Genomic DNA, 13,090 nt, shown 5'->3' with positions numbered 1-13,090 from the left:
GAGTGAGAAGCTACAGCTGACCCTAAAGCAGCCGCACCGGAAGATCTGCATCCAGCATGACTGATAACTCCCTCATAGCCACTGCACGTGGGGCCTCTCAGGGTCTTCCTCTGCCTGTATAGTCTGGCCTCGCTCTCAGGTGCCTTCTCCCAGCCCTTGTGCAGATAGGGGAAAATTGTATCCAGATGGCTAGGAGGAATGGCTGGGTACTCAGATGAGGATCCGGTGACCCATCTTCTGTTCTATGAGCAGTCCACAGGGCCAATCACAATGGACTCATGTAGACAGAATTGGCCTCATCAATAAATACAATGACTGCTGGACACAAAGAACTGTTCTACATCCTGTCTGTTTGTTTTGGGTTTGGTTTTTCAAGATAGAGTGATAGGGTTTCTCTTAACAGCCCGGGCTGTCCTTGAACTTCTGCTGTAGACCAGACTGGCCTTGAACTCAAGAGATCTGCTTGCCTCTGCCTCCCAAGTCCTGGGACTAAATGCATGTGCTCCCACACCCATCTTCTTTATGGAGGTGGAATTGTTATTTACGTTCTATTTGATGTCTTATGTTAAATTTTAAAAGTTTAATTGTTCCTTTATTGCATAATTTTGTATTGCCAAACAGTTATTGAGTATGTAATTGTTGGATGATTGTGTCAGGTAGAATAGCATGATATAATGAAATAGGGATCCCTGTAATGATCAGATCTGGGGCTAGTAAGGCATCTCAGCCAGAGAAGTGCTCACTGCACAAGTCTGATGGCATGGGTTTAATCTCAGGAACCCACATAAAGGTGGAAAAGAACAAATTCAACAGTCCTCTGACTTATGGCATGGGTATACTCCCTCCCACACACACATCATGCACTAATAATAATAATAATAATAATAATAATAAAAATTTATAACATTAAGATATGATAATTCTCTTTTTTTTTTTTTTTTTGGTTCTTTTTTTCAGAGCTGGGGACCGAACCCAGGGCCTTGCGCTTCCTAGGCAAGCGCTCTACCACTGAGCTAAATCCCCAACCCCATGATAATTCTCTTATACTTTCCAATTATATATGAAATAATTTATAGAGTTTTATTGGTATAGAGAAGAAATTTACAAGTGTAGAAAGCAAATTTTGTATCAATTTAAGAAAAATATTTTACGGGTTGGGGATTTAGCTCAGTGGTAGAGCGCTTGCCTAGCAAGCTCAAGGCCGTGGGTTCGGTCCCCAGCTCCGGGAAAAAAAAAAAAAATATTTTCCGTTCTTTCTGCCATACCCTCGCTATAGATGCCTAAGAATTAGTGTTTCTCATTATAGAAAGTGTTCAAGAAGGGATTGAACATTATGGAAGGGTTGGAACAAGAAATTCTTCCAAAGTTTAGAGAGCTCATTAATGTAGCATAGTTCATATTATAGCGTTTGCTTAAAGTCAGTCAATGAGACTAGTCAGAGCGTTTTTATTTTGAGCGTAAGTCTTAGGTGTGGGGAAGATGGCTCCACTGGTAAAGTTTGTGCCACTAAAACATGAGAATCTAAAGTTCATAGCCACATAAAATCCAAGCATGACAGCACATGTCGATGACCCCAGCATGGCAGGGGGAAGGGCAGGCAGGGTCTAAAGGATCCCCAGAGCTCATTGGCAAGACAGTCTAGCTAAATGGATGAGCTCCAAGTTTAGAGAGAGACCCTGCCTCAAAAAAAAAGTGTTAAGAGAGAGAAAACTAACATTGACTTCTAGCCTCCATGCTATGCACATGTGCACACATACACATAAAAATACATACATGCATACATACCATACATACACACAAAAAAACTTTGTTAGAGAATGAAAGTCTGTGGTCTTGCTTTGTTTTGACACAAGGTCTCAGTACAAAGGCCAGGCTCTCCTTAGAACATGCTATGTAGATTAGGCTGGTTTTGATCTTGTAGTGATTCACTACCAGCCTTCAAGGTGTTGGAAATACAAGCATGTATTCTTACGCCCAGTTTGTCTTCTCAGTCTTCCCATCCTCTGTACTGTGTATTTTGTAATGGTTCTGGTATGAAAATGAAGACTCATGTAAGTCATTTGAAAAGAGTACTCCTAGGGTTGGGGATTTAGCTCAGTGGTAGAGCGCTTGCCTAAGAAGCGGAAAGCCCTGGGTTCCGTCCCCAGCCTCCAAAAAAAAAACCAAAAAAAAAAAAAAAAAGAAAGAAAAGAGTACTCCTGGCCTCACAGAGACGCATGAAGACAGCCACAGAAGCTCAGCAGCATAGCTTTTGTCAAGGGCGCTCTACCACCCAGACCAGGCAGGCAGGCAGGCAGGCACCCCAGAGTAGGAAACTCACTCAGTTTCTATCCTGTCGCTGGGTACTGACTGTCACCCCATTGGTGGAAGCTTACGCTGTACAGTGTGACGTGATTTGCTGATTCCTAGATAGTGCCAAAGGAAGGGGTGTAGTAGAGTCAGGTCTCAGGAATGTTTGGCATCCAGGAGTCTGGCAAACAGGCATGTATGCAAGAGGTTTAGAAAGTGGAGGAGGTTTGTAAAATACTGGCTATGGGTGGTTCCCATCTTTATAAGAAAAGACTTTCTGACAAGCCCCTGCCCCCAAGCATACATTTATTTCATACTCAGCCAGCATGGACTGACCTTCTACCGTCTCTAGTAGCAGTCAGTTATTGTGGAAGTTGACTGGGAAATGTTGGTTGAGAGTGGTCTGATGCACCCTAGGACAAGGGCCCTAACACATGGAAGGAATTTGCCATCATGGCTTAAGGTGAGCCATCTTCCTAGCGATGATGGTCCTTGGCCACGAAATTGACCTGGACCAACTTGAGTGGTAGGCCAAAACTTCTCTTGACTAGAAGTTTTCTTTTAATGAGCCTTTGCCTTTTCTAACATTATCCTCTCTGAAAAGGTAACCTGACCATTTAAAAACCACATTAGAGGTCAGAGCTCCCAAGCACTTCTGGAATCTCTAGCAAGAACATTTCTGGCTTCCGTGGAGGGGCAGAGGCCTTCCTACCGTAAGCTGTCAGGCACTTTCTGCCTCCTGTTCTCCTCTGAACCTAAGGCCAGGATAGGCCTGGGCGGTGTCCAGTATGGGCAGACAAGGTACAAGGTTAAGCCCACAGGCCTAACCAAAAAATGACAAGAGTACACTGGAAGTGTTATTTAAATTACTGCCAGGATGAGGGGGGAGGGGTCCTTGGCTGATGCCTGGGAAAATGTGAGGGAGAATTAAAGGCAAAAGCTGTTCGCATTACAAGGCCTATGCCAGGGATCAGGAGAATCGAGAATACAGGATATTTTTTAAATATCAAGATCAAAATCCACTACAGTTCCTTAATGCACTCACAAGTGCATTTTCCATTTGGTTCTATCTCTTTTTTTCCCCTTGGGTGCCTAAGGCTGGTCCTGAAAGGGTCCATTTTCAGGCTCTTTAATGGCTCTTTAAATAGCTAGTATCACAGTCCCTCCAAGATAGCTTCTCAAGTACAAGGGAAGGAGGGAGGGAGGGACAAAAAATTTAACCATCATCTCATTCTTAGGTTAAAACACTAACGGGCCTGCCTCTCTTGGTTGTATGTAGGTGCTGGAGTGTTGAATTGAGCAATCTGACATTTTTCTTCCCAAGAAGAGAATTGATAGTGAAAAATGGTTCTTTAAACATTCTGTACTTCATGGCCAGGTTGGCCCTGACCTTGCAGAGATCGGCCTGCTTCTGCCTCTTCTTGCTTCTGAAGTCAAGGGTTGTGAAACCGTGCCTAGCTCTAGGACTAATTTTTTTTTTAAACAGGGTCTCACTATGTAGACCAGGATAGCCTCAAATTCATAAAGATCTATCTCTCTCTAAAGCCATACACCAAAAAGCCCAGCCGTAAGATTAACTTTTAGTTGAGTTATTAGAGAGTTATTGGAAATGTTTGTGTTCACCTTGATTAATCCACTTCTAATGAAGGGAAAACAACTTCAGTGTATACCCTCATGTAACCATCAGCCAGGCAGACTGATGAGAAGTTTTGCTTTTTCTTTTCTTTTCCAGCATTAAAAGATGACACGGAGAAGCTTAAACAGCTCGACATGGAGCAGAATATCTTGCCATCTCTTCACCCTGCCATTGACATTAATGTCAACAGCCAGGTATTGGGGCCTCTCTGTGTCTACCTGATGCACGGCCGCTTCCAGAGAGACCGTGCCTTAACTTGCTTTCTGCTCCTGGGGTACAGACTGTGGCCAGAAGCCACTTGGAGAGGGATGGGTTTATTTCATCGTACACTTCACCATCGTCATGAAAGAAAATGTGGGCAGGAAGTGAAGCAAAAGCCGCAAGAGGGCTGCTGCTTACTGCCTTACTCTCCATGGCTTACTCAGTCGCTTTCTTTTCAGAAGATCCTAGCTTGTGTCAGGTCGACAGAAAAACTAACCAGCACTGCTGTCTCATTTTGGGTGGGAAATCTGTCTGTGTTGAGCTCTAATCGACCTGTTTTCCATTTCAGACGAGGAAATGTGTGGATACATAGGAGGGAAGGGAGAAGTTTGCATGATAACATTAAGAAATTCATGGAGCTGAAGAGGGCTAGGCTCGGGGTGTGGTGCTAAGAGATGGCTCAGTGGCTGAGAGAGTATTTGTTGCTCTTAAAGAGGACCCACATGTGATTCCATGTATCCACGTGGCAGGCAACAACCATCTCTAACTCCAGTTATCCTCTTTTGAATTCTAAGGGCACCATACACACGTGTGATACATATATGCATCCAGGCAAAACATGTGTACACAGAAAATGAAAATAAATCACAGAAAAAAATTAAGGTCAGAAATAGGCTTATCTCAGTGAGTTCCAGGCTAGCCTGGTCTACATAGTGAGTTTTAGGCCAGCCAGAACTAACTAGTAAGATGCTCTCTTAAAAATAAAATTTAAGGTATCTTGTTTTTTGTTTTTTTTGAGACAGGATTTCTTTGTGTAGTCCTGGCTATCCTGAAACTCTTCTTTGTAGACCAGGCTGGCCTCAAACTCAGAGATCTGCCTCCCAAGTGCTGAGACTAAGGACTTATGCTGTTTTATAAAGACACACTGAGGGGGGGATGGTCAGTGGTTGAGATTACTGGCAGCTCTTCCATAGACCTGAGTTCCCAGCACCCACATGGAGGTTTACCCGAATAGAGGCTCGCAACCATCTGCCGTGCAGTCCCAGGATATCCAGTGCCCTCTCCTGACCTTGCACTCACATGCACATACAGATAAGTACATACAAAAATTTCAAAACTAAATAAACACAGTGAAAAAACATTATTAGGCTGACTTAGAGTAATAGATTACATGGTTTGGTTTGGTTTAGTTGGGGTTTTTTCCCCTTTTTAATTCCTTGTGTTTTGAGACTTTACAATGAGGGTTGTTGTAATGTGCAAAAGATGACTAAGGAGTACTCAAGTCTCAGGAACACGGGGAGATGTCAGTCTGCTTGGATGAGCCATGATTGTACAAGGACAGAGACAATCTCTGTGACCTGAGCTTGGTGACTCAGGGCCATAATCCCACAAACCTGGGAAGCTAAATCAGAAGAATCAAGGCCTATCACCTTGTGATGTCACCATCAGTCTGGACAGCTTAGTGAGATCCTGTCTCTAAAACCAAAGAGGGAAGGGGTTGGGCGCACACACTGCTAGGATCAGTCCCCGGAAACACGCGCACAGGGACTAGGACTAACTTCTGCTATAGGAGCTAGGAGATTACAGGGAAGGTCAAGTCTTAAAAAGGGATTTTCAGATTTTTATATCAGAATTACATAGGAGAGCTTGTTGAAAATTCAGACTTAGAGCCAGACCTGCTAGTATAGTCTTATAAGCTCAACCTTTGGGAGCCTGAGTCAAGATTACCAGCTCAAGATCAGTCTGAGCTACACAGGGAGAATATCTCAAAAAACAAAAATTTTAAGTTCAGATTTTGGGGTGCTACCTAGAGGCTGAAATAGAGACCACATTGAGAAATATCAAAAGTGGAATAAGAATATCAAATACGTCCAGGCATGGAAGGTGGTGTGGTATTCAGACCTATGCCCATTAGTCATAACTACTTAAGTTAAGCAAAATAATAAATGTAATAAGCTTATATTTCTTTCAAAAGTATTGGTCTGCCTCCCTTTGTGTATTTCTAACTACTGATTTTAAACTACAGTTCTATTGAGTGAATTTGTGCATTATATTTTATCAGTGTGTCTGAGAATGTTTACATATTTGTTACATTAATTGTTACATATAATTTGTTACAAAAAGCCACCTCCTTCATTGGTGACAACTCCAGAGTTAGAACCGTAAAGGATGAATGGTCAGGACCTAATGTCCAGTCTTTAAGCAACTGAGTTACTGAAATGTTTGAATTAAAACAGTCACAGAGAATATATGATACTTGCTGACATTTGTCCCAGGTAGGTTTCAGACTGGACTCTCTAGGGGCCAGTCCCTTTGATTCTGGAGCTCTGTATCTGCAGGTAGATAGTTAGAGGAGTTGGGTATGTCTGGAACAGGAGGTAGCTGCTCGAGGCATGCTATTTCTTCATTGTCTGAATATGAACTTTCAGCATTCCTGTTTCTGCATAACTGTGGCCTATGGAGAGTGATTATATCTTTTAACCTTCAGGAAGAAGTGGTAAAGTTGACTGAGAAATGTCTTAATAATGCTATTGAGAGCCCAGGATTGAACGCAGTAAGGGTTCCTCCTGACTTCAAGAGTAATATTTTGAAAGCTCAAGTAGAAGCTGTACATAAGGTAAGCATCTTTAACAGACACGGTCCTGAAGTATGCTGGCTAGTTTTATGACAACGTAATACAAGCTGTAGTACTCAGAGAGGAGGGAGCCTGAACTAAGAGAAGATTGGACTGTAGGCAGGTATGTAAAACACTTTCTTAATTAGTGGTTGATGGGACAGGGGCCCAGCCCCTGGACTTGTGGTCCTGTGTTCTATCAGAAAGTAGTCCGAACAATCATGATAAGTAAGACAGTAGGCAGCACCCTCCATGGCCTCTGCATCAGCTCCTACCTTGTGTTTCTGCCTGACTTCCTCCAATGATGACCAGCAATGTGGAGAAGTGTAAACCAAATAAACCCTTTCATCCCAAGTTATTTTAGTCAAGGGTGTTTCATCACAGCAATAGTGACCCTGACTAGGACAAAAAGTTCAGTGATTGACATCTGGGACCTGCTCCCAATTCTCTGGACTCCAAAGCACCAAAGTAGCTTCACTTCTCAGGCTCTACCCTCTACAGAGCACATAGCTTTCGTCCTGGGCTCAAAAGCTCCACACAAACTCTACTGCTGTCCTTGATGATTAATCCATGGTACCAGCATGTCCAAAATTCTGGAGTCTCCACTGTAACTAAGGCTGCGCCTTCACCAATGGTCTCTCCTCACCTCTCTTCAAGAACTCCGACCCTGACATGCAGTGCAGAGCCTCAGCTGTTCTCCATGACCTTGAGAACCAATACAAACAGACTGACTCTTACACATTACCAAGTTTGGCTGCTGGCATAGGTATGGCCTTGACTACTTCTGGCCACAGCTTCTGTATGATAAGCCTGAGGAAACACTTCCCACAAGATATCGCCGCAATGATCACAGTTGATTCTGCAGCCCCAGCTGACCAGAACCACAGAGTCGTCATACAAAACAGCATACCAACAGCTCCAGTAGAGTCTTTACTTCCCTCTAAGATTTTATAAAGTAGACCTTCATGATCTGCATGTTCTCAGCTATGTCTTCTAAGTTCCCACAACAGCTCATTAAGCTGTGAGTATGCAACTGCCTTTCTAGCCCAAAGTTCCATAATCTGCTCCAAATTACGGCAGGCCTATTTCAGTAATTCCCCATGAACCTGGTACAACCTGCCTCAGTCATCTATTGTGATAGAACAGCATGACCAAAAGCAGTTTGGGGAAACAGTCCATCACTGGAAAACATGATGGCAGCAGGAACTGAAGCAGAGGCCATGAAGGAGTGCTGCTTACTGGCTTGCTCCTCTTGGCTTGCCTGGCTTTCTCCTTTATACCCAGAGCCACCTGCCCAGGAGTGGTATCACCCACAGAGGTCTGTGCCCTCCATATTTGAATTAGCAAAGAAAGGGGCGGGGCATGCTGCCAGGACTGACAGTTTCAATTTAGTCCTCAAGCCCCATGTGGTGGAGGCAGAGAACAATTCCCACAAGTTACCGTCCAACCTCCATGCTTGTGCTGTGGCGATTGATACCCATCACCCAAACACATTTATAAGTAGAATGGTGGTTTACAAATCATGATGCTCTAAAGAAATAAAAACTAAATAAATAAGTAAAAACTAAAGAAGGCAGCTTATATGACATTGTATGAATGTTTTCAGTCAGGGGAGTAGTGAGAATGTTGTATTTGTTACGCAGCTGTGAATGTTTTTCAGAAATCATCAGTTGAAGCGAGCACATTTACCATCTTAAACATTGCCTTAGAAATGTTGGATAAAACTGAGCTCTTTAGATAAACATTTGGGTTTCCTCCTTGAACTATTCATTTCTTTTAAGGAGAAATGGGATCAGTGATACCGCTAACCATTTTCTTTTTATCATTGAACTTTGAAAACTTTGGCATTGAATCTTTGTGAATTTGTCTGTGTTGGGTAGCACTCTGTGTGTCTTAAGTAAGTAACAGCTGTGGATAAGAAGATGCACCATGTGTATTCTGAACTTGAGTCTTTGTTGGTCTGGCTGTTGGATAGGACTGTACTAGATGTGACATTGGTAAGATATAATTAACCTCTTACTCGAATTGAAGCAATTGATTTCTCTATTTTTAGAAAAATGAAAGATAAACTTGTTACTTGAGTATTCTTTCAAATATTTAGTGCTTTCATTATTTAATTTTCTTAGGCTACAAGAGAAGATAGTTTATTAACTCATAAAAATGCCAGCGTTCAGGATGCTGCCACAAACAGGTACAGTCTTGGGTAAACTGCATTAAGTTGATTTTCTTGTTTTTTTCTTTCCTTCTACTTCTTTGTCCATCGTCAGTGCATTGACTATCTATTTGAATTCACTGTTTGCTGTCCATCAGAGAGCCAGCTCGTATCTAGTTTTAGATTGTTTGAAGATATTCTTAGTCACTCTTCATCCTCATTTTTCTTTGACTCAAACTATAGAGCAACAAAATCAGGTTTAGTTAGTGTGTCCTAAGACTTCTGAGTTCACAGTTCATCTCAGCTTCGTCTTGTCGTCACCGTAAACTGACATTAACTCAGCAGAGGTGTTTGCTGTCCCTCCTTTTATCTTTATTTCTCCCTCATTCTTGAAGGGTAGCTCCTTGGATGTAGATTCTAAACTGACATTTTTCTTTTTTAATAACTTTTAAATATGTCATACAATGCTGTCTAATCTTGGGTTTTCCATTTGGGTTTGTTGTTATTGGATATTTGGCAATTTTATTTTTTTAATTGAAAAAGTTTTTCTTCATATGCTATCTTCTAATCATGGCTTTTTCCTCCTTCAGCTCCTTCTAGATCTTCTCCGGCTTGCCACAAACCAACTCCACACCCTTTCTTTCTCTCTTTAAAAAAAAAAAAAAAAAAATTTAAAAAAAAGAAAGAACAAAAGAAATACAGCCCCCCGACGGACACACACACACACACACACACACACACTCTCTCTCTCTCTCTCTCTCTCTCTCTCTCTCTCTCTCTCTCACACACACACACACACACACACACACACACACACACACACACACACACAAAGACTGAAATCAGAGTATAAGCAAAAGGCCAATAAGACCAAAAAAAAAAAAAGCTTAAACAAAGCAATTTGAGACAAAAATTCTACAAAAATACCATTAAGTTCATTTTCTGTGGGCCATCTTCTGCTGAGCCTACCATGGTTTGTGGTTTATATTCCCAGTAAGACTCTGTTGGAAAAATTATTCTTTATTCACAAACAGTTGTCAGTTACAGAGAGCTTCTCGGTTAGAGGTGAGAGTCTATCTCTGCTTCCCCCTCAGTAATGAGGCCCTGTCTGGCTGAGACCTGTGCAGCTGTTTGTCCGCTGCCACGATCTCTGAGTTCACATGTGCATCTGCCCTGCTGTGTCTGGGGCCATTCCCGCTGTTACCGCCTACCTTTACCGTCTTTCTGCCTTCCCTTAAGCGTAGCTCCCTAAGCCCTGGGGGGTGGTTGGATGAAGACATCCCATTTAGGTTGAATGCTCCAGAGTCTGACTGTCTGCATATTGTCCAGTTGTGGGTCTCTTGTTCCCATTTACTGCAAGAAGCTTCTCTGATGACGGCTGAGCAAGGCCCTGACCCATGAGTATAGCAGAATGTCGGGAGGAATCATTTTATTTCTCTGTTTCTTTGGCTGAGTAGTAGTATTTGATTTTCCTTAGGCACATGTCCCATTCAGTCTCGGCTCCTGACCACCCAAGCAGTGTCCGTAGGAGTCCTGTGTCTAGAGTGTGTGACCTTAACTCCAATCAGAGCGCTATTGTTCTTCCCAAAGCGTGTACGCCACTATCCCACAGTGTATCTTGTAGACAAGATCACTGCTGTAGATCACAGGGTTTATAGCTGGGCAGGCAGTTACCTTCCTCCTAGTAGCATGCAGAGGACCGTCCAGTCCGTGAACAATAATCAGTCAGATAAAACCAGCTTGACTTCTCCAGGTTTGTTGAGAGATGTCAGTATTGTCTTCAACAACAGAACCTTACCCTCAGTTGTAGACACCCACCAGTGACTTTGACCTGAGATGTTTGGGGGTGCCCCTCTGGTTAATGAATAACTGGATGTAACTCATTCCTACCACCTAGGTTTCACTTGATGGAAGATGTCTAAGTAGGTCATTGTCTTCCCTTGTTTGGTGACTCCATCTACATTACTTTCATATTTCAGTGAGCCTTGGTGTTAGTTGACCTTCCCCATATCCCCTCCTTTATTCCGGTTTTCCATCCTCCTCCCATTTAATCCCTCCACACACAGGGTTCCCCACCAAATGTCTTTATATATAAAGTGTTCAATTTTCCCACTCCCAACCCCTTACTATGTGGCTGATCTCTGTGTTTATGTAGATCATAGCATGCACACCAAAGGCTTAAAATCCAGCATCCATGGGCTGGAGAGATAGCTCAGTGGTGAAGAGCACTGACTGCTCTTGCAGAGGACTCCTGTTCAATTCTCAGCACCCACACGGCAATTCACAGCTCTAGTTTCAGGGGTTCAGACATCCTTTCACAAACAGATGTACAAGCAAAACACCAATGCACATAAAATAAATGAAACAAAACAAAACAAAAAAATAGCTGAGCAGTGGTGGACATGCCAAGAAGAGGCAGCAGAGTTCTGAGTTCGAGACCAAGCTGGTCTACAGAGTAAGTTTCAGGATAGCCCAGGCTACACAGAAATCCTTTCTCAAAAAAACAAAACAAAACGAACAAGATCAACAAAGCCAACATTCGTATATAAGAGAAAACATATAATATTTGTATTTGGGGATCTGGGTTACCTCACTCACTCAGGGGAACCACCACCTTGATTTCCATTACAAGTTTGTACTCCCACCAGCAATGAGTAAATCTTCCCCTTTCTCCATGTCCTCATCATGAGCTGTAATTTGTTTTGTTGACGTTGGCCATTGCGACCAGTGCAAGATGAAATCTCAGAGTAGTTTTAGTTTGCACTTCCCTGTTAGCTAAGGCTGGTGAACATTTCTCTAAGTGTTTCTCATCCATTTGTGTCTCATCATTAGAGAACGATCTGCTTAGTTCTCTACCTCATTTTAAGTTGGGTCATTTGTTTTCTTGATGTCCAGGATTTGGTTGGTTTTTGTGGTTGGTTGGGTTTTTGTTGTTGTGGTGGTTTTAGCTCTTTATGTATTTTCAATACTATCCTTCTCTCTGATGCATAATTAGTAAAAATCTTTTCTCTCTCTGAGGCCCAAGGTGTGTCCAAATGATGGTACTTCCTTTACCATGCGAAGCTGTTCAGTTTTATGAGGTTTGTTTGTTTGTTTGTTTGTTTGTTTGTTTGTTTGTTTGTTTGTTTGGAGCTCGCTCTGTTGCTGTCTCATGAAGAGTATTTTCCCGTGCCCATGGGTTGAAGGTTGTGCCCTGGCCTCTCTTCAGTCAGGCTCAGGGTATCTGGTCTTCCATTGAGGTCCTTGATCTATTTGGAGCTGAGGTTTGTATGGGGTGATAAATGTGAATCTCTTTGCATTCTTTTATATGGAGCTGTCCAGTTCAACCAGCACCATTTTTTTTTTTAAGATGCTTTTTCCCAATGTGTATGTCTGGCTTCTTTCTCAAGAATCTGGTGACCATAGGTGTGTGGACTTAGTCCGGCTCTACACTTTAATCCCATTGGTCAAACTGCCTGCTTTAAAGCAATTTTTATTTCTGTTTATTATGTGCTGTTTTTATTACTATATCTGTAGTATAACTTACAATGTAGGATGAGATACCTTCATCTGATCTTTTATTATTTAGAATTGTTTTAGCTCTTTTGGATTGTTTCCATATGAAGTTGAAAGTCATGTTTAAAAATTCTGTGAAAAATGGTGTTAGAATTTTGATGGGAAGTGCATTGGATGCTTATTTTACTATATTAATTCTACCAATCCATGAACATGGGGAATCTTAAATCTTTTAATGTCATCTTCAATGGCCTCATTGTCTTATGGTTTTTATTATATAAGTCTTTAACTTGCTTGGTTAGAGTTGTCCCAAGATTGAGGCTGTTACAAAAAGTACTGTTTCCCTGGTTTCTTTGTCAGTCCGTCATTTGAATGTGCAAAGGCTACTGACTTTTATGTGTTAAATTTGTATCCAGATATTGTACTAATAATGTTTATCAGCTGGAGCAGTTTCCAGGTGGAATTTTTAGGGCCATTTATGTATTTTGACTTCTTTCTTTCCTATTTATATCCCCTGATCTCCTTCAGTTGTCAATAAGATGACTAGCTAAGAATTCAAGTACTAAATTGAATAGGTATGGAGAGTGAATAACCTCATTGTTTCTGATTTTAGTGGAAATGCTATGGGTTTCTCTCCATTTATTTTGGCTCTGGGCTTGCTCTATATCACCTTTATTATATTGAGATGTGTTCCTTGTATCCC

General features: G+C 42.0%; 1 protein-coding gene across 2 annotated transcripts in view; it reads left to right on the top strand.

Moving 5' to 3' along the window:
* Epb41l5 (erythrocyte membrane protein band 4.1 like 5) overlaps positions 1-13,090 on the top strand; it is a 90,585-nt gene that overhangs the window by 62,888 nt on the left and 14,607 nt on the right. For both annotated transcript variants that reach the window (XM_032914611.1, XM_032914610.1), the window contains exons 17-19: positions 4,022-4,119; positions 6,615-6,743; positions 8,867-8,931. In XM_032914611.1, coding sequence (XP_032770502.1) covers positions 4,022-4,119; positions 6,615-6,743; positions 8,867-8,931 — 292 coding nt within the window. The remainder of the gene's footprint in view (positions 1-4,021; positions 4,120-6,614; positions 6,744-8,866; positions 8,932-13,090) is intronic.

Source organism: Rattus rattus, chromosome 10 (assembly GCF_011064425.1).
Source record: "Rattus rattus isolate New Zealand chromosome 10, Rrattus_CSIRO_v1, whole genome shotgun sequence".
NCBI classification, from domain to species: domain Eukaryota; kingdom Metazoa; phylum Chordata; class Mammalia; order Rodentia; family Muridae; genus Rattus; species Rattus rattus.
The sequence above is the reverse complement of the archived record's forward strand: the minus strand, read 5'-3'. Positions and strand labels throughout refer to the sequence as shown.